At 48.9% G+C, this 23,536-nt stretch overlaps 1 protein-coding gene across 3 annotated transcripts in view; it reads right to left on the bottom strand.

Annotated features, from left to right (window-relative positions):
- The window catches only part of tmem154 (transmembrane protein 154), a 101,151-nt gene that overhangs the window by 3,241 nt on the left and 74,374 nt on the right, over positions 1–23,536 (bottom strand). For all 3 annotated transcript variants that reach the window (XM_072496050.1, XM_072496049.1, XM_072496048.1), the window contains exon 5: positions 18,124–18,181. In XM_072496050.1, coding sequence (XP_072352151.1) covers positions 18,124–18,181 — 58 coding nt within the window. The remainder of the gene's footprint in view (positions 1–18,123; positions 18,182–23,536) is intronic.

Below are 23,536 nucleotides of genomic sequence, written 5' to 3'. Positions count from 1 at the left end.
CAGGTCGCTTACTCAAAATGGCAATTCTTCATGAAACCTTTTAGACTAACAGTTTTTTCCAGCGATTTGCTTCTGTGAGCTTGGGAAAGTCATTTGAAGGTGATTTGTTTTGCTCTGTGTTCTGTTTTAAAAATAAAATTCCATTCATTCATGGTGGGCTGTCATGTGGTATGGCACCAACTCCCGATCTGGCTCCAGCATTCTTTCAGTTGTGCTAGTTTAACAATTGGTATGATCCGCTTGATTATTTTTTAAAAGGTTAGTTCAGCCTTTTAGTGAATTTTTCTCACACTTTTTTATGTTCTGGCTAGGTCCTTTGACTCTATATTTGATCAGGTCCGCCAATGGACTTTTCCTCCATCCTTCAGCCTCCACTTTTTCAGGTGACCTCCAGCTGTGTTCGGTGCACATCATTCAGATCAGACTTTGGTTTCTTTACTTTTGCATCCTTTGGGATTTGGGGATCCTTCACCTGTTTCCTTGGTTCTGGGTTCATTCATTAATTGCCACCATGTTGTAAGGTTGTTCGTGCCTCACTGAGTGGTCTGGAGGCTTTTGTGGTTGAATATAAATTGTTTATTGTTAACACACAACTATATTAATATCTCCAAGGATAGCCCTAACTAAGTGCTATCTTCATGCGTCCCCCATTGGAATGACACAGATTTCCGATCTGTTTTCCAAATGGTGGGTGGGACCTGCATTGGGAACATTCAATTCTGCCCAGAGACTGGTTTTGTGATGTGAGGACCTTATCTGTTGAAAACATCACCTTTTCTTACTGGGCCTGGGATTTAGTTCCTGCAATGGCGGCTCACTCCTCAAATAGGTTGGAGAACTTGTGGGAGCCGTGCGTCACGTCTGACGGTGAGGCCCGAGGCATTTTAAATTCTTATAGTTACTTAATTGGCGAGCACTATGCGTCCCATGGGAAATTCCATCCTGGGAGCTGCCAGCCAATCAGAGGCAGCTTCACCTAGTGCATGGCTACTCTGAGGCCTACACAGAGGATTGATGCTGGATCACTGCAGACAGGTTGGGTGGGATGATAATCGCAGGGAGGGGGCTGCCGCAAATTCAGCTGTCTCCTCCCTTTTCTGCTATGGAGTCCCCTGTGTACCTGTCAACTGGCAAAATTGGCAGGATATGCAGGACAGTCTTTGGGAGAAAGGGAGAACCCTGCGAGTCCTGCTTCATCCATGACCCACCAATTAATTTCAGTGGATTTTTGACAAGTGTTTCATTAATGAGTCTAATTTACATTTTGCTGATAGCTGGCGAAATTCACATGTCAGGCCCTTTGCGCCAAACTTAATTTGGGTGGTTCTTGAAGCATGAGGGGCCATTGGGGGTGAGTGGAAGGACAGAGCTTGGCACAGGGGGATTGAGGGGCCATTGGGGTGAGATTGAGGACAGGGCTTGGCTTGAGGGATGATAGAGGATAGGTGGGGACATGAGGCAGCATGGATGGGTAATGGGTGTGTTGGAGGGTGAGGGATTGTGAGGACCTGGCATCAGGATCACCAGAGTTTTAATGACCTCATTTGAGTAGTCACGGTCATCTCCACATGACATCGCCTACCCAGCACACCAACAACCTCTTACACCCTTTATGCACCACACTCCCAGCAGTTCCATCTCTCATCCAGCAGCACACCCTGGTTCGGTCTCAGGACTCATGCCAAACATCCAGAAGCTATTCTGTCAAGGCAGACACATCACCCAAATACAGTGCTACACTGCTATAACCCCCACAAGACCCACGGGACGACGCAATCGATCTCCCATGGGGCTTTTGGAATATGAGCTCCCCCACTGAGGCCCAACATGGGGCTCATTAATTCTCTGAGATAAAAGCTGGTCCAGAAGGGAGCCGGCATCTTTGGATGGTCCTGGCTGGGAGAAGGGGTGCTATTCGCCGCTGTACTTTCTTACTGTGAGTAGGAAATAAACTTCTGCAACTTACCTTTTCGGGACTCCTCATTAATAACCATATTGGCGATGAGGATAAAACAGAGCTACAGATGGCACTGTGGGACATCCAGACCACCATGGAGGAGAAAGATTAGCACTGGTTCAAAAATGCAGCTCTTCGTGAGGCTCGACGCTTTTGACGTGAGTATAGAAGACTAGGCTCAGTATGCTCGAGTGTATACGTTACTTTTTCAGGGCGAATGACATTACTGGGGAGGACCGCCAGAAGGTGTATCTCCTGACCACCTGTGGGATCCCCACTTTTAATGCCATTAAGAGCCTAACCTACCTTGCAGCCCCAGACTCCAAGACGTTTGATGAATTGGTGGCGTTTGCGGCAGACCACTATGAACCCAAACCTACCGGAGATGCAAAGGAACCACCTTGAGTGCGGAATTAACAACATGACGACCCAGCAGGAATTGCTGACTGAACTGTCTTTGGATCTGAAAAGAGCAATCGAGATCTCCCTCTCATGGGAGAGCATGGTGAAGGGAGACCAGGAGCACTATGGTGTGTCAGAAATGGAGGTAAATAGCACAGGATGCCCTCCATTTCAGTGAGGGATGCCCCCTAGGACCAAAGCTTCTGGGTCCCAGCCCTTGCGCAAGCAACGTCGGGGCCAGGTCCTTCGGCCGAGGGCCACTGCAGCCAGTGGAGTCTCGCCTCCCCTGAATCACTGGAGTAAGACTCACAGAGGAGATAGGGAACAGTGAGGACCAGGAACCGCAAGTCAGCCAACAAGCACATCGCCCTGGTAGAGGGATACGTCTACCTAGAGTCAAGGCCTTCCACCTAGCGCAGCCTGATGTGTAGCCATCTGGGACGGCCACTTACAATAAGGAACATGGATGGTCACAAAGCATAACGGGAAAAATGGACAATGCAAGGTTCAGGCAGGCTCAGAGCCTGAAAGTATATTTGTGAGCGAAGAATCCAGACGGTATCGAAATCCCCAACCGATTAGCATTTTGATGGCCTATCCCCGTCAGACAAAGGACAGATACTTGAGCGACTGATACAATCCCAGACATTTCGGCGCCACTCCCTGTACTCAGGAAGCGTAAACAACAGGGTCAATGACCACGTAGGTCACGCCCAGCCATCAAGGCACCCGCCCCTTTATTGGTTCAAATCAAACACAGTGATCAAGAACTGCCCAATTAGTGGGGTCCAAACTGAAGGACCGCCCAAAACAGCGCGAAACCCCCAAGGATAAAGAGAGAGACCAGCATGTGTTCGGGCTCTCTTGGACCTGGCGCTCCGGCAATGTCTACTTCCAATTGCAGCACCACCAGATACAAGTTAAACGCCCGCTACCAGATGGATGAGCCCAGCTGAGCAGCAGTTACTTCTACAGACCCGATAGACCCAGAATCGAACAACGGCCACTGTTCCGCTGACCTAAGCTGGGTGCCTGAAGTTAAGTATAGGTTGTCTTAGTTGATAGGTGTAGTTTAACTAGTAGTGTCGATGTTGCATGATTAATTGTGTGTGTAAATAAAGTACCCTTGATCTTGAATTAACTAACTGGTGTTTGGCTCTTTGATCGATATCCGGTTAAACCTTGTGGTGGTATCATTTGATATCTGGCGACTCTGAGCAATACAATAGCGATATCCAAAGAAAGAAGGGCAACCTCATTGATTGCCATATTTACAGTAGATAAAAAAGGCAACAGTTATTGGCGACATCTGATGGGACTCGACCAAGGAGCAGGGAACTCACAAAACGTTTGAATTAGAATCCAAATTGGCAAAGTAAAAGAAACCACAAGCGTAAGACCAGTATCGTTCAAACCTCCAAGATTCGGAAGTGTGTAATTTGCATGCGTACTAACAAGGGATATAAGGTAACCTCGATAAATGTTGTTGCGTGAAACTTTTGGGAGTTGCGTAAACCGGAAAATAGCTTGAGCCGTACCCGTGTTTGCACCACCGCTTTATTCCCCCTTGTCCCAAATTCCCGGTAAAGAAACAGACATAATCGTAGAGATGGCAATGAAGGCAATGGAACACCTTATGCATCCACAAGAGCCCGAGGTCGCAGCAACCAACAGAGCAGAACAGTGTCCCATATGGGAAGAAGAGATTAGGAAATACCTAAAGGGGAAAGGATGGCCCCTATGGTCGGAATTTTGTGCGAATGAGGAAACAGGTCCTGGTAGCAAAAGCCAAACTTGGTGGGACAACCTGACCGAGGTCCACAAGAAGAATTTGAGTAGAGTTTTTAAGCCGATGGCAATCGTGTCCTCCTTGGCACAATTGCGAGGCACAGAGGAGGTCGTGAGGACGCTCCGTAGACAGCTTGAGGACAAAGGGAGGAGTAGAGAGGGAAATGTGAGTGAGTGTGAAAGATTAAATGAGCAACTCCGGGAGCAGCTAGCGGCGAAGGACAAGGAGATGGCTGATGTCACAAGGGCACACCAATCTTGTCTCGCCCACCGAAGCAGCTTTCAGATTCAATACGATAAGGCCTACCAGGACATGCAACGTGCGGTGTTGGTAAGAGAGGAAACGGAGAACCAAGCAGAACAGTTGAGAAAACAATGTGAGGATTTAAAGGCAGCCCTACGAGCACTCCACAGTTCCACCACGGAACAGAGGCAGAGTTTGGTGGATCATGCCAAGTGCAGGCAGCAAATTGCAAGATTGCAATCACTGCTATTCGTTCAGAACAGGTTCAGAGATACCTTTGGCCCACAGTTAGATCAGGAAGATGGCCCCAATTGGCAGGCACTGAATGAAACGGCCCATTGATACGTGAACGAGACAGAAAATCAGAATAGAGCCCCCCCGGCCTCGAAAAGGAAAGCACCCGCATCACCGACTGCACAGGCAGCACCCAACCCAATGAATCCCATCACCACGCAGCATAGAGTAACAGCAGAAGACCAACCCGATTTTGTGTACACCACCCCACTAACTATCACCCAGTTAAGAGATGCCCGCGATAAAATTGAGACCTTTCACCCCACGTCAGACCCACACCACTTTTTCGAACGAGTTAAGCAACAGACCGTCATGTACGGTCTGGACGAGCAGGAAGTAGTAAAGCTCATGGGGATGAGCCTTGACCCGGTTAGTTCAGCCCTTCCCGACCCACAAAATGTAGGAGGAGGTAGTCTCCAAGATATGAAAACAGTCATTTTAGATGCCATTGGCTACAATAGAGGAGATCCAGTAGAAGGATTCAACCGGTGCAGACAGAAAAAGGGAGAGCATCTAACAGCATTTGCTGGACGCCTCTGGATCCACTTCACCGCTGTATTCAGTGATTTAGCCCGCGCCCATTTATCTGTCGACAATACGGCCAAATGGACCCGTATTCTAGTCTCCCACGCCACGGAGGCAGGACAAAAGGCATGTGCTAATTACGACCCCTCCGACCCAGCACACAATGAAGTGTGGGTACTGAAGCAATTATCTAGATCTTGGGAACAGTCCCTTCAGAAAAAGACAGACCAGGAAAGAGTAGACGCCAACATGAATCCAGTAAGGGCACACCAAGACCCCGCATGGGTAAATGAAGGCAGAAGTAACACACAGCACCCTAAAGTGCAGGAATGCTACAATTGTGGACAGAAGGGACATTATGCCCGAGAATGCCAAGCCCCCTCGAAACAGCAACAGAATCAGCCCACAAATGCCCCCCCTAGGAACAATGCCAGACATATCCACAGCGTTAGCGCCCAAGCAGATAATTTGGCCATAAATGGCACCGATTGACGGTGTTCGAACTCCCCAACTTGGGTCTGCGACACACTTTAGGATAGGTCCGGAAGACCGGTAGTTGCAGGCACAGTCCGGGGTCATCACGTAGAGTTCCTTTGAGACATGGGAGGGTCCCGAACCATGTAAAACTCCTCCGCGATGCACCAGCGAGATATATGGCCCACTACAGACACCATTACCCTTAATGGCTTTACAGGTCACCTCCAGCAGGGGCACATTACAGCCCCTGTGGATATCCAGATCAGCAATATTAAAACGAAACACTCAGTCGTTTTGGTAGATTTACCCCAGACTGCAGAACACATCTTGGGAACAGATTTTATGAGTTCACAGAACCTTTTTTTCGACCCCGTAAATAAATGTGTGTGGAAAATGGCCAGAGCAGCACGAGCCCCAGCCACGCTCACAGTAGGAGACTACGCATTCAGGATTAGCTCAGTGGGAAAGTACTGGTTTGATCCACAAAACATTACCACAGACAAAACAGTTAGAGAAGTCTTGAAAAGACATAAAGCATTGTTTGCCCAACACAAGCACAATTGCGGTAAAATCCCAGGAGTGGTCAACATTACAGGTCCCGATCCTAAGCCCCAGAAACAATACGTTTTCCACAGCAAGCCGAGGGAGAGATAGCCAAAGTAATCCAGACTTTATTGAACCAAGGAGTAATTCGGCCCGTTGCATCAATGAACAATGCCCGGATTTGGACCGTAAGAAAGCCAGATGGTTCATGGCGACTGACCATTGATTATAAGGAATTAAACAAAGTAGCTCCGTTAGCAGCCCCCACTGTTGCCTTGAGTCCCAAGACCATGTTAAAACAGGGACTTCAGTCAAAGTTTTTCACAGTATTGGACATTAACAATGGCTTTTGGTCCATTCCATTAGACAAAACGTGCCAGTAAAAATTTGCATTCACTTTCCAGGGACAGCAGTACACGTGGACGTGCCTTCCACAAGGCTTCCACAACTCCCCCTCCATTTTTCACAGACAATTGGCGAACGGATTAGCAAATTTTTCCTGACCTGAATGCCTCACTCAGTATGTGGACGACTTGCTCATACAGGCTGACACCAAAGAAGAGCATATTTCGCTTCTTTCGGAACTATTAGGACTCCTCAAAGAAATTGGATGCAAAATTAACCCTCAAAAAGCCCAAATTCTCCAGGAAAAGGTCACTTATTTAGGTACGGTCATCATGCATGGTAAGCGTGAGATAGAACAGAAACGGATCGATTCGATTGTAAAATTGCCCTTGCCCCAAAATGTTACAGCACTCCGATCATTTTTAGGACTGGTCGGTTACTGCAGGAACCACATAGACGGTTTTGCCACAAAAGCAGCCCCACTTTCCGAGCTCCTTAAGAAACAGGCCCCATGGAAATGGCTTCCACAGCACATGGATGCCGTAGATACACTGAAACGCGCCCGAAGCACAGATCCCGCTTTGCACGCCCCAGATCCACACTCCCCATGCGCGATAGAGGTAGCGACCACCGATCGAACCTTTTCGGCCGCACTCCGACAGGAAAGGCACGATCGTTTAGGACCTGTAGCGTATGCCCACGAGTTTTAGATCCAGTAGAGCAGGGATTTTCAGCCTGCGAAAGGCGCCTGCTCGCAGTTTTCCGGGCTGTACAGTACTTCTCATACGTAACAAGACTCAACCCCGTAACCATTTTGACCGATCACACCACGACACAGCTTTTATAAAATGGTAGATTAAAAGACGGCTCAGTAAGCCAAATTCGAGCAGCGCGCTGGCCTCTACTCCTACAAGGACGCAACATTACGGTAAAACGGACAAAGACACACGTTTCTGGCCAACAATTTACACTATGCAGGAACCCCACATGAGTGCGAGAGCATTGCAACTAAGCACAACACAGGCCCCTTTGTTCCCAAGTCGGTACCGAAAAAGACAGGCATCCGACCACAGACGACCCAGCCCACAGACACAGCTCTAAAAATTTATGTGGATGGCTCCTCCACAGTTCTTGATGGAAAAAGGATCACAGGATGTGGAATTTATGTAGAGGACGAGCAGGAACGTGCGTTAGAAGAAATCTCTTTAAAGTTGCTTGGACACTTAGGTTCGCAGGCAGCCGAGTTTGAACCATTACTTACATTGTCCAGCACCCCGATTCATTCCCGACCCCAGCAGACATATATTCGGACAGTTTGTACGTCTGCAACAGCTTGACAGAATTCCTACCCCTGTGGGAATCTAGAGGATTTATATCCGCCGACGGAAAATCCCTACCCTCAGCGCCATTGCTCAAACACATCCTCCAGACAGCGAAAGGTAGAAAATACGGAATTATAAAAGTTAGAAGCCACCACCGTTCCTCCCTTTTGGCAACCCCCCGAGAGTGCCCCAGTACACGCGGTCCAGGTCTCACAGACCAACATCCAAGATTTAGCCCAGGCACTAAAGGAAGATGAGACACTAAAGGAAAGTTTAAAAGAAGACTTCCCATCTCCCTATGATAAGTTTAAAGATACTTTAGCGATCCATGAGGGAATCGTTTTAAAAGACGGTATTAATGTAGTCCCCACCCAGGATAGGAACAAGATCATTTGTAAATTCCATGACGGACATGGACACCAAGGGATAGAATCCACCCTTGCCCACCTCAGACCTCTCTGCTGGTGGCCTGATTTAAAAACCAACGTAACCCATCACATTGAGAATTGTTTGATTTGCGCAGAGAACAACCCGGACAGATATGCAAAGAAAGCCCAGCTAAGTCACACCCGCCCTGTAAATGGCCCATCGACAAACTTGCAGTTAGATTATATTGATCCCCTCCCCCCTGCAGAAATGGATACAAATATGTGTTGGTCGTCATCGACACATTCACGAAATGGGTAGAAGCATTCCCTTCACGACCAAATACGGCCCAAGCCACGGCCAAAATTCTAACTGAGCAAATTTTTACGAGATGGGGACTCCCCCGTAGTATTGAGTCGGACCAAGGTTCGCACTTCACAGGTAAAGTTATGAAAAATGTCCTGACGAGTTTTGACATAAAACAGAAGTTTCACATTGCCTACCACCCGCAGTCCAGCGGCATTGTGGAACGCATGAATCGGACCCTAAAGGCAACACCTAAGTAGATGGTACAGCAGCATAATACGACATGGGACACAGTGCTCAAAATTCGCACTGATGTTTATTAGAAATACGGTGTCGAGTTCGACAGGTTACACCCCCATAACCTCATGACCGGACGACCCATGAAGGGTACCGAGTATTTATTTGGACTTGATTTGGCCAGCCCCGTGGTCACCGCCCTCACCCACGAAAAAGCAGTCGAAAACATAATGGAGAATATTAAAGCAGCACAGCTCGCTGCAGCTGTTCGACTAGGCGCTAGGAGAAAGCAGAGTAAGGCCTGCTTTGATAAGACAGTGCACCCAACATAGTATACAGTCGGACAGCAAGTTATGATCTCCCTGTACAATCCTAGTTCATTCCTCTCCCCTAAATTTGCAGGACCCTACTCAATTTCTGATAAAGTAAGCCCCTCAGTTTACAAGATCATGTATCCTAATGGAAAGTCAGGATGGTTCCATATAAACCAGCTTATGGTTTATGGAACGCAGTGCAGCCACTCACACCACCTCTCGCTGGCAATGGCAGACAACGGAGACCCGCCCACTGACAACCCAATCCTGCCCTCCCCCAGCCAGGACAGCATGTCCATAGACATGACCTTGACTCCGCCCCCAGAGTCCAATTTTACCCTCACACTTGATTCGGCCGCTAGCGATAGCGACAGCGACAGCACAACGGAGGCCCTTGATACTCCCGAACAATGGAAACACAGACCAGGCCTCAATCAGTACAGCCCCAGTGACACCGATCACGATATGATCGGCCCCTCGGACACAATCTATTTGCCGTTACCAGAACCTGACCCACCGCCCAACGATAGCGACACCCCCCTTGCCCCTACCGCCCTCCAGGATAAGAAACATTGGCACCGTGACAATTCCTGTTGTGTGACACGGAACAACGAGATGGACCCCACATTGGCCCACGCCGAATTGGCACTGAAACTCCTGGCATGAGTTTGGCACCCGGGAGATGGTGATGACTCAGAGTCTGACTCCCACCATGCTAACCCCTTTGAGACCCTTTTTGGAATGGAACCCTGAGGTGTCCAGATGATGAGAGAAAGGAACCAATTGAGATTTACAGTGTCCTATTCCCTGATGGAACCTGCCCGCTTTCTTCTTTAGTTTGTTTTTTAATGTTGAATGTTCTCTCTCTTGTATGATTTTGTTTGTCGATCTCACAAAAATTTCTTGATACAATTATGACTGCTGCTCTGACACCACATGGCAGTTAAAGGCACAAGTTTGCTGAAGTCCATATATGCTCAAATTCTTATCGCTCTTGGAAGGTCACTCAGGCAGTGGAGTAACAGCACTTATCCCCGCCCTCCCTGAGGACCCCCTATGTATTTGGTCAGCCAGGCTTGGGAGTGGAGCAACGGCTTACAAGGTCCAAGGGAAGTATCCAGAAGTCTTCCAGGATGAGCTCGGTAAGATCAACCATGCCGGAGTCAAGCTTCACGCAGACCCCGAGGCCCAACCGAGGTACTTCAGAGCCCGCCCAGTTCCCTACGCAATGCTGACAAAGGTGGAGGATGAGCTCAAACGGTTGGAAAGCCTAGGAATCATTTGGTTGGTTCAATTTGCACAGTGGTCAGCGCCAGCAGTTCCAGTGCTGAAACCAGATAAAATCGTCCACCTGTACGGGGATTACAAGCTAACGGTGCACAAGACCTCTCGTTTGGACCTGATGCTGCAAATGGAGGACCTCTACACAAAGCTGGCTGGAGGACACTCTTTTTCTAAACTTGACATGAGTCACACATACATCCAATTGGAGCTCGCCGTGGCTTCTAGAAGGTTTGTGACCATTAATGCCCATGGAGGCCTCTGCGACTACGCAAAGTTGTCAATCGGGGTGTTATTGGCTTGTCTTATTTTTCTGAGTCATGGGGAGCATCCTCCAAGGGCTTCCGTGGGTGACAGCTTATTTGGATGATGTCCTGATCAGCAGAGCCACTGAAAAGGAGCACCTGAGAAACATAGAGGGAGTCCTCTGCCGGGTTTCTGAGGCAGGTGCCTGCTTTAATAGGGAAAAATGCATTTTGCACGCATGAGAGGTCACACAATTAGGCTACCAAGTCAACAGGAATGGCTTACACCCGATGGAGGAGAAGGTGAGAAGGTACGGGCAATCAAACAAGCGTCCACGCCTAAGAATGTGACCGAATTGCAGTCGTTCTTGGGACTCGTGAATTATTATGGGAAATTTATCTCTAACTTGGCGACCATCCTTGTACCGCTGTATGCACTATGCACTATTAAAAAAGCACCAGGGTTGGGCATGGAGAGTGCCACAAGAAGAAGCGGATGCCAAGGTGAAGCAGTGACTTGTCATCGGGCTTGTTGACCCACTATGACCCCTTTTGGGGTCCCCTTATGGTGGCACAGCCTCTTTTGGTCACTTCTGATGCCTCCCCATATGGAATCGGGGCAATGTTATCCCACCATATGGACGATGAAACGGAAAGACCGATAGCCTATGCATCGAGGACTTTGTCCGATACAGAGCGCAGTTATGCCAAGATTGAGAAAGGAGGGCTGGCATTTGTTTGCACGGTGAAGAATTCCCACCAATACATTTACAGGCGACGTTTTACAATTGTAATGGGCCACATTCATTCCCGAGATAAAAGCTGGCGCACATGGGAGCCGGCATCTCCAGATGGTCCCCGCTGGGACTAGGTGTGGAATCCGCTGCTGCACTTTCTTACTGTGAGCAGAAGTAAACTACTGGAACTTACCTTTTCGGTACTTCTCAATAATAACCAAATACACATACAATGACATTCTTCCCCCACTCTTTCATGACCATGTGATGCACAATAGAAGGGGGCAGAGCAGAACTGGTGGTGGGACAAAGATGCCTTCACCTACTGAGCCCTATGAAGGAGACTGTTTTCAGCACCATGGGGCAGACAGCAACACAGCATCACTGAGAACATTGAATATGATGCCATGTTTTTACTTTCTGCCCCGTCTCAACTCTCAGCTCACCTTTATCGTGTTTTCAAACACTCAAGAGCTGCTGCTTGCCCTGGGCTGCAGCCCCGTACATCGACAGCACTGATGAAAGGGCCCTGTCACTTGATCTGATACTGATTGTAGTTGCCAACTCAGTAACTGGCACTGCACTGACCTTGACAGCTAGAATAGAGTTGTGATCAGCACATGTTGAGTCACCGGGCACGAGTGGAATGCAACCACACCAGAGACAAAAGATGTTTTATTTTTTAAGCGTAATGGAGGGCGGGACCACTGACAAGTTCTGTTACAACAAACTCAGATGAAGATTCAACGGGACAGGAGATAGAAGAGCATTGATGAGTATCAACACGGATGCTGGGCATTAAATGGTTTGCCAAATAGCTTCCTGCCACTGTCAAGGAAGATGGAGGAATCGGGTTGCAAGTGGCAGAGAGCATTGACAGAACGTGCTCACTTCGCAGTCTGTGTTATCTCCATGTTGTACTGCAAACCTACAGGCATTCTCACTGCTGCCTCCTTGTTGCAGCCTGTGTCTGGATAGGTCACCTAATCCTCTGCCCTCCCTGTGGGAATACAGCAACACTCCCTGCCAAATCCAGGAACACACACACCACTTCCAAAAGCACTTCCAGCCACTTTGCAATAGAAAATGTTGTCAAACATTCCCTGACTGGAAGTTTGGGTATTTGGCCATTTAAGGAACACTTGTGCATGGCCCATCTAGAAGCCTCATGCCTGACTTTGTAGAGTGGTGTGCAAATTCATTGCCAGGGCTCGTGCTGCCTCAATTTGGGATCCGGGCATTGCATCAGCTGGTTGGGATAGTGCTGCTCCACAGACAGGTATACACTGGGGGCACTGCCCACGTGGGCGGCGTTTTGAACAGGCCACGTTGGAATCTGCAGATGTGCTGTGCACCATTAGAAAACAGTGCTATGGAGGTGTTAAGCAACTCAATTTCACACCCATAAACATTGGCCACAATATTTCATGGTTTTGAAAGGAGAATTATAGACCCAAAATGTTTTGTCATTGAGCCCTCATGCGTGCGTTTTTTATATTGTATTAGTTAATAACATCAATAAATAATGTCACCCCCGTCCCAGGTGACCATAGGCTGCTCTCCCCTTTGAGAGCTGACTGGTGGTGATTTAACCTGAGGGTCACCATACCTCAGGCAAGGGGCAAGGTTGAGAAGGCCTTCATGAATAATCTCAGCCAGTGTGGGAATTGAACCCACGCTGTTGGCATCTCTATGTGTCACAAGCCAGCCATCTGAGCTAACCCCAGTGTTAGTAATGATAAATCTTGTACATACATTGTCTTTTATTACAATAACTCATAAGGAAGCTGTCATTAATGAAGGTGAATTTATTTACATATTTACAATTGCAGGCTTAGTACAGCATCTCACTCCCATTGTAGAACATGCTGGGAGGATAGGTCTGACTGGGCCCTGAGTTGGGCCTGCTTTTATCCTCTGCCTTAACGAGCCCCAGGTGATGGCCTCCCTGCCCGACCTAGGGAACTCGTTTTCCACGAATCCCACAGGGGGATCAATGCATGATGCCCTCTGGTCCTCCTGGGGGTTAAAACTCCCCTCACCCCAGGGTCCTAAAGTTATCAACAGCTGCCACTGGCGGAGGAAGCCTTCTGCGCATCTTAGCCCGTGGCTCAGCATCCACTCGCGGTGGGCCTGGGTCGTTGGACTGTAGAGGGTCGCTGCACACCGCTTCCTGGCGGAACGCTGAAGAGGAACCATAGGGGGCTCGGTGCCAGGCACACTGTAATCTGCTGCCGTGGATGCCTCCTCACGCATATTGGAGCAGAGTTTTTTGCTGGGCCGCATGTGACAACCCTGATAGCTGCGTCCTCAACCCAAGGGGTGGCTCATGCTGTGGATACAGCGGTACTACCGTTGGTGGAATGTCCTGACAGGCGACCCGACGCCTGGTCAAATGGTCCACATGCTTCTTAAGGCTCTTTCCCTGGACTCAGACCCGAGATGAGACCCGGTCAATCTGGTGCAGTACCGCTCCCAGGAGCCACAGCACGCCATTGCCAAAACTCCGGGCATAAACGATGTCCCCGGCGTGGAACGCTCACCCCAACATCCTGGAATGCGGTGATTCTTCTGCGGCCCCGTCGCCACTCGACTGTTCCCTCAAGGTTTGGAAGAGTCTGGAAGCATTGCCCCATCAAGAGTTCTGGTGGAGCAATCCCAATGGTCACATGCGGCACCGTACGGTAATTGAATCAGAAGCAAGCCAGAGACCTGGTCGACAGTCTTTCCTTTTTTTCCAATTAAGGGGCAATTTATTCGTGGCCAATCCACCTACCCTGCACATCCTCCTGGGTTGTGGGGGTGAGACCCATGCAGACACAGAGAGAATGTGCAAACCCCACACGGGCAGTGACCAAGGGCCAGGATCGAACCCAAGTCCTCGGTGCCGTGAGGCAGTAGTGCTACCACTGTGTCATTGTGCCGCCCGTTGACAGCCTATTCAAACCTTGTTTAACATTTTGGACCACCCTCTCTGCCAGTCCATGAGACGAAGGATGATATGGCGTTTTACGGATGTGCCGAATGCCATTGCGCTGCAAACTTCACTGGTAAAAGGAGTTCCATTGTCTGCAACCAGCACCTCCGGAGGTCCATGGGTACCCGGTTACCCTGAGCTTCTCAATGGTAGCCCTGTATGTTGTGAAAGCCATCCTGAATACTTCCAGCTACTTGGAATGGACCTCCACAATGATTAAAAATGGACCATGAATGGTGCAGCGGAATCCACGTGAAAGTGAATCCAATGACGTCCCAGCCATTCCCACGGGTGGAGAGGCGCTGACAACAGCAGATCCTGCAATTCCTGGCTGCTGAGAAGTTTTGTACCATTTGCTCGATGTTCCCATCGTTACCCAACCACCAAATACAGCTTTGTGCCAACATTTTCATTTTGACACCCCCGGATGGCCAGCATGCAAATCCTAGAACAGGGCTTCCTGTCCCCGAGGGGGAACGACCACCCGAGCACCCCACAATATTACCCCAAGCTCCGCTCGGAGTACTTCTGAGCGAAGGGTCGCAGTGATGGTGGGAATGCCTTCTTTTTACTGCTGCCGACAAGAGTAAGGCGAAGCTTCGCCGACGCCAGGTCCATGCGCGTATTGAGCAGACGTCATCAGTAAGGTGTTCATAAAATTAAAGGTCGCAATCACCTCATCTGCCATAGGTGGGGACGGGCACTCAGGGGCAATGACAACTGGCAGAGTACCTCCTGGAGATGTGCCATGTGCCCCTGCTCCATGTAACCGGTGTTAAGAACGTCATCTAAGGAGGTGGCCACTTTTGGTAAGCTCTGTAAAATGTTCTTCATCACTCTCTGAAATATCGTGAGGGCCGATGAAACTCCAAATGGAAGGTGGGTATATTCAAGCAATCCTGACACACTATGACCAGGTTGGGCCCCTGATTTTGCTGTGCAGTGCTTCCCCTTATGGCAAATTTTCTAGTCTCTGGGTCAAGTTCCATCTGCAGGTACGCTTGGCTCATATTGAGCTTTGTAAACGAACAGCCCCTGGCCAGCCGAGCATATAGATCCTTGACGGGGGGGCATCGGTTAGCAGTCCAATCACAAAGCCCTGTTTAGAGTAAGCTTGAAGTCCCCACACAGCCAGACGGTTTTATCAGGTTTCATCACTGGCACCAAGGCACAGCCCATTCCGCAAACTATACGGATCGGATGACTCCTAGATCTTGCAACCGTTGCAGTTCTGCGTCCACCTTAAGTAATACATTCGGAACTGGCCTCACCTGGAAGTACTGGGGCTGAGCAGTAGGATCGACATAGATGTGGGCTTTGGTACCCTTCATCCTGCCCAGACCGTCCTGAAAAACCTCCGGATATTTATTCAACACTACGTAAAGGTTGGCAGATCCAATTTGAAAGATTTGCTGCCAATCAAATCGAAGGACCCTAAACCAGTCTCTTGCCAGTAAATTTGGACCATGTACAAGCACTAGGGGCAGCCGGACCACCTGCTGTCCATAACCAGCATCATAGTAGTGTCCACAATTTTTAATGGTCCCCCCTTTTGGTGGCCAATCGAGCCTTGTTATCTCGCAAGGTCAGCGGTATAATTCCCATACACAGCCGTCGAAAGGTGTGGAGGTCCACAATAGAGACGGTAGCCCCCACAGACATCTCCACTGGTACTGGGTGTCGATTAACCTGTAAAGAAATCTGAATAGGTGCAACCCTTGGAATCGAAGCACAGTTCAACAGCATCAAACAATCATCACCATTGTCCTGGGAGTCCACATGCAAAGCCCTCGTCCGGGACAACCTCTGCTGCTATTGTGGGCAGCGGCCCTGTGCCGCTCCGGGTGGCCCTGACCCTCACGAGACCTTCGACCACAATGGCGGCTGTCTCTCACCGTCCTCCTCGGGTGAGGTATCCCACCAGGCAGCAGCAGCACCCGCAAACCGAACTCCGCCATAAACCCGTCTCAAGGGCTGCTCTGCCGGAGGAATTCTGGCTGAAAACGCACCGTCCCGTGATTGATATGGAGTCAGAACAGAAGGGCAACCCAAACTAAGCACAACATAATCAACGGATCCTTGTAGTTCCTGTACACCCTTCTCCGTATGTTTGTGAGAGAAGGAAAGTTCAATGACACGCATTAGATCCTGCGTAGTTTCTGCGAACAGCTTCCACTGAGTGGTCGCATTATTGATACTACACATGGGTTTGTCCATTTCTGAGAGGGACGGCCCAAACTTGCAGTGCGCAGCCAAGTGCCGCAAGTGAGCTAAAAAGCCACTAACCGACTCACCAGGGGAGCCCACTGCCGTGTCTGTTAAACCGGTACCTTTGCATAATCACAGTCGGTTTGGGGTCACAGTGGTCCGAAACCTTTGTCACAAGTTCATCGAACAACGTGGAATCCGATGTTGCCGGGTAGGTCAAACCTTTGATGATCCCAAATGTCTGGGCCCCGCAGGTCGTCAGAAGGAGAACGTTTTGTCGGTCCTCCCCCAATATACCATTTGCTTGGAAGAAGTATCGCATGCACTCTGCATACAGATTCCAATCCTCCAGCCCAGCATTGAAGGCATCCAATTTACTGGAGAACAACACTTTTTTAATAATCTTTATTAGTGTTCCAAGTAGGTTTACATTACTGCAATGAAGTTACTGTGAAAAGCCCCCAGTCGCCACACTCCGGCGCCTGTTCGGGTACACGGAGGGAGAATTCAGAATGTTCAAATTACCTAACAGCATGTATTTCGGGACTTGTGGGAGGAAACCGGAGCACCCGGAGGAAACCCACGCAGACACGGGGAGAACGTGCAGACTCCACACAGACAGTGACCCAGCGGGGAATCGAACCTGGGTCCCTGGCGCTGTGAAGCCACAGTGCTAACCACTGTGCTACCGTGCCACCCTAATTAAACAATACGACCTACTGCATTCAGCATAAACTTCCAGAGTATAGGCGTATAGACGGAAGAGTCTGGGGCTTCCGTAAACCCTCATTGCCAATATAATAATTCATAAGGAAGCTGTCCTGAACGAAGGTGAATTTATTTACATATTTACAATTACAGGCTTAGCACAGCATCTCACTCCCTGTGTAGAACTCGCTGGGAGGATAGGTTTGACTGGCCCTGCGTTGGACCTGCTTTTATCCGCTGCATTAACAAACCTTACCCAGGGAGCTCGTATTCCACAAGTCCCACAGGGAGATCAATGATTGTTTCCCTGCGGTCCTCGTGGGGGTTATAACAATTATGTCAGAATGTTTCAAATATCGATGATGAATGTCATCTGCAGCCTTAAAGTGTCAACATGTCGAGGTATGGCAGTGCTATCTAGTTCTTGTCAATATCAAATGAAATCTCAATTGCCAATGAGCAAAGAATCATCTTTCTGTTGTCTGGAGCCCTGTCTCCCTGAGTTAATTGTAGCCTCTGGTGTTTTACACTGCTCTGTGCTGCCACTTTACTCTCGACCATTTCTTGCTATTTCTTGTCAGGACATGCCACAGTATGTGTGATTATGGCTTTCCAGTAGGCCATGTGGTGAAATACACGCAACTATAAACTTGATTTGCGTTAAATATTGAAGACATTTAATTAATCTGTGACAAGTATAATTTTAAAAAATCTATGTGTGATTTGTTTGTATGTTAAATAGTCAAAGCTGTACTATACAGTGTTAAACACAGATAGACTTATTTTCCCTCTGATTGACAAAACTTAATGTTTTCTCTCTCACTCTTTCTTTCTCGCTATCACGTACCTCGGCTTGGGGTTCAGATCTTGGTCCTCGCTGATATCTGGTAAACCCTCCTGTTGAGCTAGAATGATGTAGGAGTGTATTAGGAAATGGAGCACAACACATTGAATCTCTCATGGAGCTTGGCTCTGAGAATAGGGGGACTTGTGCACCTGTGGGGCTTCTCGGACAACTCAAATAATGGCTGAACTTTACTTCGGGTGGGTAGAATCACCCCAGAATTTGTCAGTGTCCGTTTCAGTGAGGCAACTTTGTGCATCTCTCCAGCTGAGTTTTCACTCCAGACTTTCTGGCACTCAGGGCACAGAGAATCTGGGGGCATGGTCTGCACCGTCACTCTGGCGGGGCGAGGCCTGATAGAGCCGGCAAGACCAGCGACACAAAGGTTGGGGTGCCATATTTAAAGGGTAAAAAATTAAACTCCCCCCAACCCCCTTCATGGACATGGAAGATCCCCCAACAAGCATTGGGGTACACCTCCACCCCACAAACATCGGGGCACCCCCAGCACCTCACAAGCATCGTGACATGCCTCCCCCTAATCACATTTAAGGGGAACCTCCCCCACCCCCCCAATGGGGCTCCACAGAAGGCTCACCACCGCCACCCTGGCACTGTCACCTGGGCACCAGTTGACACTGCCAGGTTGGGTGCCAGGGGGACGGGCTGGTCCCTCAACACCTGAGGGGTATGCTTACCTGTGCGCCCCTGGTGTGGTCATCACATCTGGTTTTCATTTTTGGAAACCAGTAGTGCTTCCGGCTTGCGTGACGTCCCGTCAGCTGGCGGGGGGGGGGGGGGGGGGGGGGACACATAAAATCCGCAGGGAATACATTGAACTGGAAGTCTGATATCTTCACACTTCTCTGTATTTCACTGAAAATGGCAAACATGCAAAACATTCAAGCATGAAGCGAGTTTGCAATGAAGGTAATTAAAAAGCTGATTTGACAGACCATGGGGCTTCAGAGCCTAACCTGCTTTAAGAAGATGGAGATCAAGTGGGAGCTCAGCACTAACTCTCTCAGACAGTCATGAGGACAGTCAGAATGAGAGAGTGACTGCTGTGGGGCTCCGTGTGCCATGGGCGACACATGGGCACAAGACCTCATGTGTGCCAGATGCAATTTTGTACCACCCACTCATTCACTCACACACTTGGTTGGTGCTCCTGCCTTATTATCAGCAAGAGTGTGGCTGCCCTGGTAACCTGCCCAAGACCTCATCCTCCAAGTGCTGGGGGTTGGGATTAGGATGTGCTGGCACAACTCCCCTTCACTGGTCCTGGCTCTTGCATTGCTCTTGTGTGCTGCCTTCTCCTGAAGCCACTCTTGTCTCATGGAGATTAGCACATCCCCGATGTTGGTGGCAGTAGGTTGGCTCTCATTGGGGGCGCACAAATGTCTCCTAAATGCAGCTGTTCTTCAGGGCCCATGTTGGGGGGGGTCACAAGTGAGAGAAAGATGCCTCTCACTGAGATACAGCCATACCTCTGAGAGGAGTTCACTCACTCTCCAGAAAGTGCACTCTCTCACATGGTCAATGTAAGGCCGCAAGGAGAAAGAGGTACAGGGGCAGACTGAAGGAGGTTATTGATGCACTCACGGGGCACTGGCTACAGGTTCTGTGGGTGACTGGAGGCCAGCTAACCACTTTTGCAATCTCCATCAAGGCTTGCTTGGGCAGGTAGACCAGTCTCCTCCTCTCTTTCCTTGGGACGAAAAGCCTGCCTCGAACTTGTAGCCGGGAAAAGAGGCTGCAGGGTGGTAAACCATGAGCTCTACTGCCTTTTGGACCGCAGGCTTCCATTCAGCTCCTCCAGAACAGAACAGAACAGAGAGTAATCAGAGAGTGACTCCTTCAGAGCAGAGATTAACTAGAGAGTGACACCTCCAGAGCAGAGAGTAACGAGAGACTGGCTCCTTCAGAGCAGAGAGTAATAAGAGAGTGGCTCCTTCAGAGAAGAGAGTAATTAGAGAGTGGCTCCTTCAGAGCGAGAGTAACTAGGGAGTGTCTCCTTTAGAGCAGAGAGTAACTAGAGAGTGACTCCTTCAGAGCAGAGAGTGACTCCTTCAGAGCAGAGAGTAACTAGGGAGTGTCTCCTTTAGAGCAGAGAGTGATCAGAGAGTGACTCCTTCAGAGCAGAGAGTAACTAGAGAGTGACTCCTTCAGAGCAGAGAGTAACTAGAGAGTGACTCCTTTAGAGCAGAGAGTGATCAGAGAGTGACTCCTTCAGAGCAGAGAGTAACTAGAGAGTGACTTCTTCAGAGCAGAGAGTAACTAGAGAGTGACTCCTTCAGAGCAGAGAGTGACTCCTTCAGAGCAGAGAGTAATCAGAGAGTGACTCCTTCAGAGCGAGAGTAATCAGAGAGTGACTCCTTCAGAGCGAGAGTAACTAGGGAGTGTCTCCTTTAGAACAGAGAGTGATCAGAGGGTGACTCCTTCAGAGCAGAGAGTAATAAGAGAGTGACTCCTTCAGAGCAGAGAGTAATCAGAGAGGGACTCCTTCAGAGCAGAGAGTAACTAGAGAGTGACTCCTTCAGAGCAGAGAGTAACTAGAGAGTGACTCCTTCAGAGCAGAGAGTAATCAGAGAGTGACTCCTTCAGAGCAGAGAGTAATCAGAGAGGGACTCCTTCAGAGCAGAGAGTAACTAGAGAATGACTCCTTCAGAGCAGAGAGTAACTAGAGAGTGACTCCTTCAGAGCAGAGAGTAATCAGAGAGTGACTCCTTCAGAGCAGAGAGTAACTAGAGAGTGACTCCTTCAGAGCAGAGAGTGACTCCTTCAGAGCGAGAGTAACTAGGGAGTGTCTCCTTTAAAGCAGAGAGTGATCAGAGAGTGACTCCTTCAGAGCAGAGAGTAACTAGAGAGTGACTCCTTCAGAGCAGAGAGTAATCAGAGAGTGACTCCTTCAGAGCAGAGAGTAACTAGAGAGTGACTCCTTCAGAGCAGAGAGTAACTCCTTCAGAGCAGAGAGTGGCTCCTTCAGAGCAGAGAATAATCAGAGAGTGACTCCTTCAGAGCGAGAGTAAACCGAGAGTGAATCCTTCAGAGCGAGAGTAACTAGGGAGTGTCTCCTTTAGAGCAGAGAGTGATCAGAGAGTGACTCCTTCAGAGCAGAGAGTAACTAGAGAGTGACTCCTTCAGAGCAGAGAGTGACTCCTTCAGAGCAGAGAGTAATCAGAGAGCGACTCCTTCAGAGCAGAGAGTAACTAGAGAGTGACTCCTTCAGAGTAGAAAGTAATCAGAGAGTGACTCGTTCAGAGTAGAGAGGAACTAGAGAGTGACTGACTCCTTCAGAGCAGAGAGTAACAAGAGAGTGACTCCTTCAGAGCGAGAGTAACTAGGGAGTGTCTCCTTTTGAGCAGAGAGTGATCAGAGAGTGACTCCTTCAGAGCAGAGATTAATCAGAGAGTAACTCCTTCAGAGCAGAGAGTAACTAGAGAGTGACTCCTTCAGAGCGAGAGTAACTAGGGAGTGTCTCCTTTTGAGCTGAGAGTAATCAGAGAGTAACTCCTTCAGAGCAGAGAGTAACTAGAGAGTGACTCCTTCAAAGCACAGAGCAATCAGAGAGTGACACCTTCAGAGTAGATAGTAATCAGAGAGTGACTCCTTCAGAGTAGATAGTAATCAGAGAGTGACTCCTTCAGAGCAGAGAGTAATCAGAGAGTGACTCCTTCAGAGTAGATAGTAATCAGAGAGTGACTCCTTCAAAGCAGAGAGTAATCAGAGAGTAACTCCTTCAGAGCAGAGATTAATCAGAGAGTGACTCCTTCAGAGCAGAGAGTAACTAGAGAGTGACTCCTTCAGAGCAGAGAGTGACTCCTTCAGAGCAGAGAGTAATCAGAGAGTGACTCCTTCAGAGCGAGAGTAACTAGGGAGTGACTCCTTCAGAGCAGAGAGTAATCAGAAAGTGACTCCTTCAGAACAGAGAGTAACTAGAGAGTGACTCCTTCAGAGCAGAGAGTAACTAGAGAGTGACTCCTTCAGAGCAGAGAGTAATCAGAGAGTGACTCCTTCAGAGCAGAGAGTAACTAGAGAGTGACTCCTTCAGAGCAGAGAGTGACTCCTTCAGAGCAGAGAGTGACTCCTTCAGAGCAGAGAGTAATCAGTGAGTAACTCCTTCAGAGCGAGAGTAACTAGGGAGTGTCTCCTTTAGAGCAGAGAGTGATCAGAGAGTGACTCCTTCAGAGCAGAGAGTAACTAGAGAGTGACTCCTTCAGAGCAGAGAGTGACTCCTTCAGAGCAGAGAATAATCAGAGAGTGACTCCTTCAGAGCGAGAGTAACCCGAGAGTGAATCCTTCAGAGCAGAGAGTAATCAGAGAGCGACTCCTTCAGAGCAGAGAGTAACTAGAGAGTGACTCCTTCAGAGTAGAAAGTAATCAGAGAGTGACTCGTTCAGAGGAGAGAGGAACTAGAGAGTGACTCCTTCAGAGCAGAGAGTAACAAGAGAGTGACTCCTTCAGAGCGAGAGTAACTAGGGAGTGTCTCCTTTAGAGCAGAGAGTGATCAGAGAGTGACTCCTTCAGAGCAGAGAGTAATCAGAGAGTAACTCCTTCAGAGCAGAGAGTAACTAGAGAGTGACTCCTTCAGAGCGAGAGTAACTAGGGAGTGTCTCCTTTAGAGCTGAGAGTAATCAGAGAGTAACTCCTTCAGAGCAGAGAGTAACTAGAGAGTGACTCCTTCAAAGCAGAGAGTAATCAGAGAGTAACTCCTTCAGAGCAGAGATTAATCAGAGAGTGACTCCTTCAGAGCAGAGAGTAATTAGAGAGTGACTCCTTCAGAGCAGAGAGTAATCAGAGAGTGACTCCTTCAGAGCAGAGAGTAATCAGAGAGTGACTCCTTCAGAGCAGAGAGTAACCAGAGAGTGACTCCTTCAGAGCAGAGAGTAATCAGAGAGTGACTCCTTCAGAGCAGAGAGTAACCAGAGAGCGACTCATTCAGAGCAGAGAGTAATCAGAGAGTGACTCCTTCAAAGCAGAGAATAATCCGAGTGTGACTCCTACAGAGAAGAGAGCAACTAGAGAGGGACTCCTTCAGAGCAGAGAGTAACTAGAGAGTGACTCCTTCAGAGCAGAGAGTAATCAGCGAGTGACTCCTTCAGAGCAGAGAGAAATCAGAGAGTGACGCCTTCAGAGCAGAGAGTAATCAGCAAGTAACTCCTTCAGAGCAGAGAGTAACTAGAGAATGACTCCTTTAGAGCAGAGAGTAATCAGAGCGTGACTCCTTCAGAGCAGAGAGTAACCAGAGAGTGACTCCTTCAGAGCAGAGAGTAATCAGAGAGTGACTCCTTCAAAGCAGAGAGTAATCCGAGTGTGACTCCTTCAGAGCAGAGAGTAACTAGAGAGGGACTACTTCAGAGCAGAGAGTAATCAGAGAGTGACTCCTTCAGAGCAGAGAGTGACAGCGAGTGAC

Source organism: Scyliorhinus torazame, chromosome 3 (genome assembly GCF_047496885.1).
Source record: "Scyliorhinus torazame isolate Kashiwa2021f chromosome 3, sScyTor2.1, whole genome shotgun sequence".
Classification (NCBI taxonomy): domain Eukaryota; kingdom Metazoa; phylum Chordata; class Chondrichthyes; order Carcharhiniformes; family Scyliorhinidae; genus Scyliorhinus; species Scyliorhinus torazame.
Note: the sequence above shows the minus strand (reverse complement) of the source record. Positions and strands in the feature narration are given on the sequence as shown.